Source organism: Engraulis encrasicolus, chromosome 17 (assembly GCF_034702125.1).
Source record: "Engraulis encrasicolus isolate BLACKSEA-1 chromosome 17, IST_EnEncr_1.0, whole genome shotgun sequence".
Classification (NCBI taxonomy): Eukaryota; Metazoa; Chordata; class Actinopteri; order Clupeiformes; family Engraulidae; genus Engraulis; species Engraulis encrasicolus.
Window position 1 is genome coordinate 52,501,876 of NC_085873.1, and position 2,500 is coordinate 52,504,375.

At 48.2% G+C, this 2,500-nt stretch overlaps 1 protein-coding gene across 21 annotated transcripts in view; it reads left to right on the forward strand.

Annotated features, from left to right (window-relative positions):
• Positions 1 to 2,500, forward strand: part of ebf3a (EBF transcription factor 3a) — a 136,295-nt gene that overhangs the window by 81,930 nt on the left and 51,865 nt on the right. For 12 of the 21 annotated variants that reach the window (XM_063220834.1, XM_063220832.1, XM_063220831.1 and 9 more), the window contains exon 8: positions 1,336 to 1,480. In XM_063220834.1, coding sequence (XP_063076904.1) covers positions 1,336 to 1,480 — 145 coding nt within the window. The remainder of the gene's footprint in view (positions 1 to 1,335; positions 1,481 to 2,500) is intronic. The other 9 variants (XM_063220841.1, XM_063220839.1, XM_063220838.1 and 6 more) reach the window with 1 other exon arrangement.

Consider the following 2,500-nt stretch of genomic DNA (forward strand, 5'->3'; position numbering starts at 1 on the left):
AAGTCCCCATGCTGGGGTGATATGAAGTGTTTTCATTTATTGTTTTGAAGGTGTCGAGTTGCGCTGGGCGGTGCGGCGCGCTTCTCTGTGCTGCCCGGGGTAACAACGCACTGAACACAACACAGACCAGGAGCAGAGCACTCAAACAAACACAGAAATGAAATGAAATGAAATGAAAAGTGCCGCGTTGCAGCACGAGGATGATGGTAGTGGCCTCCATCCTACATCCTCCGTCCTCCGTCCTCCACCAAAGTCCTCTTCTCTTCTCCTCTCTTCTCTTCTCTTCTCTTCTCTTCTCTTCTCTTCTCTTCTCTTCTCTTCTCTTCTCTTCTCTTCTCTTCTCTTCTCCTCTCTTCTCTTCTCTTCTCTTCTCTTCTCTTCTCTTCTCTTCTCTTCTCTTCTCTTCTCTTCTCTTCTCTTCTCTTCTCTCTCTCTCTTCTCTCTTCTCTCCTCTTCTCTCCTCTTCTCTTCTCTTCTCTTCTCTCCTCTTCTCTCCACTTGTCTGCTCTTCGCTTCTCTGCTCTCCTCTTCTCTCCTCTTCTCTTCTCTTCTCTTCTCTCCAGTCCTCTCCTCTCCTCTCCTCTCCTGTCTTCTCCTCTGCTCTTCTCTTCTCTTCTCTTCTCTTCTCTTCTCTTCTCTTCTCTTCTCTTCTCTTCTCTTCTCTTCTCCTCTCTTCTCTTCTCTTCTCTTCTCTTCTCTTCTCTTCTCTTCTCTTCTCTCCTCTCCTCTCCTCTCCTCTTCTCTCCTCTTCTCTTCTCTTCTCTTCTCTTCTCTTCTCTTCTCTTCTCTGTGTTCCTCCACCATTAGCTGTGCTGCTTACTGGGCTACCCACTAACTGGGGGTGTGTGGGTGGTGAAGTGTAGGCTTTGTTCTGTTGCTATTACACACACACACACACACACACACACACACACACACACACACACACACACACACACACACACACACACACACACACACACACACACACACACACACACACACACGTACAAGCCAAGCACAAGCCAGGGTCCAACAAAAGGCAAAGGCACCAGTGATTGGTGTTTGTGTGAAGAGAAAGACAGTCCCTCTCTTCTCCTCTCCTCTCAAAGCAAAGCTGCCTCAGGATCAAATGGGTTCTTTACTGTCAGGCCTGAGTGCCTTCTGGTGATGCTGCCACTGCCTGAGCCGCTGCTCTGGAGCCATTTACAGTCTACATAATGACGCCCTGTCTCCCTCTCTCTCTCCTTCTCTCTCTCTCTCTCTCTCTCTCTCTCTCTCTCTCTCTCTCTCTCTCTCTCTCTCTCTCTCTCTCACCCTCTCTCTGCCTCTCTCTCTCGTTCTCTTTCGTTGCAGGTTGTTGTATCGACAACCGTTAATGTGGACGGCCATGTCCTGGCTGTCTCCGACAACATGTTTGTACACAACAACTCCAAACACGGCAGAAGGGCTCGACGTCTCGACCCTTCAGAAGGTACGGGTCCTCATTATCTGGAGAATGGTAGGCACATTTTACATGGCTTTTAATTTGCAACATTTTACATGGCTTTTAATTTACAACGCTTCCTTCCACTTCCTTCCTCTTCCTTCCGCCCTCTCGCTTCTCCACTGTTTTTTCCCTCCTCCCCTCCCACTGTTTTATTTTTTTCACCCTCATTCTCTCTTTCTACCTCCCATTCTCACACTCCCTTTCTTTCTTTCTTTCTTTCTTTCTTTCTTTCTCTCTCTCTCTCTCTCTCTCTAGCACACTTTCTGCCACCTCTTCAAGTTCACACTGTGACACGGCTCATCCTCCACATCTAGAGCTCAGCTCTGTTTATACTCGTCATCTGTGCGTTTTAGCACTAGCTGATTGCTTTTGAAGAGCTGGAGAGCTGCAGAGCTGTGGTGGAGTGTAGTCCTCACCCTGCTCAAGTAGGCTAGTGTGCTCTCTCCACAATAGCCTTTAGATCACACTAGTAGCTCTGTAAGCTCCTCTCACACTCATGACAACTTCTCATCTCTGTCATCTCTCTTCATCTTTTCCTCTCCTCATCATACTGTCCGCTTATTTCATACGTCATACAATTTATTATTATTATTATTATTATTATTATTATTATTATTATTATTATTATTGTTATTGTTATTATTATTGTGTATTAACTGTACATTGTGTGTTGGCCTCCACCATAAACACCCCCACCGCCCACCCATTGTGTGTGTGTGTATGTATGTACGTGTGTGTGTGTGTGTGTGTGTGCGTGCGTGCGTGCGTGCGTGTGTGCGTGCGTGTGTGTGTGCACGTGTTTGTCTTACGGCTTGATGGAGAATGGGGTCGTGTGTGCAAATGGTTTGATGTGGGGGTCAGGGAGGCAGGCGTGCGTTTGTTGGGGATTGCAGCTGCTCCCTACCCAGCGATGGCAAACCAACGCAACCCAACCCAACCCAACCCAACGCAGCCCAGCGCAGCACACTCCCTCTCTCCAGCCCTCCACAACCCAACCCAACCCAACCCAGCGCAGCTCAGCGCAGCACAGCA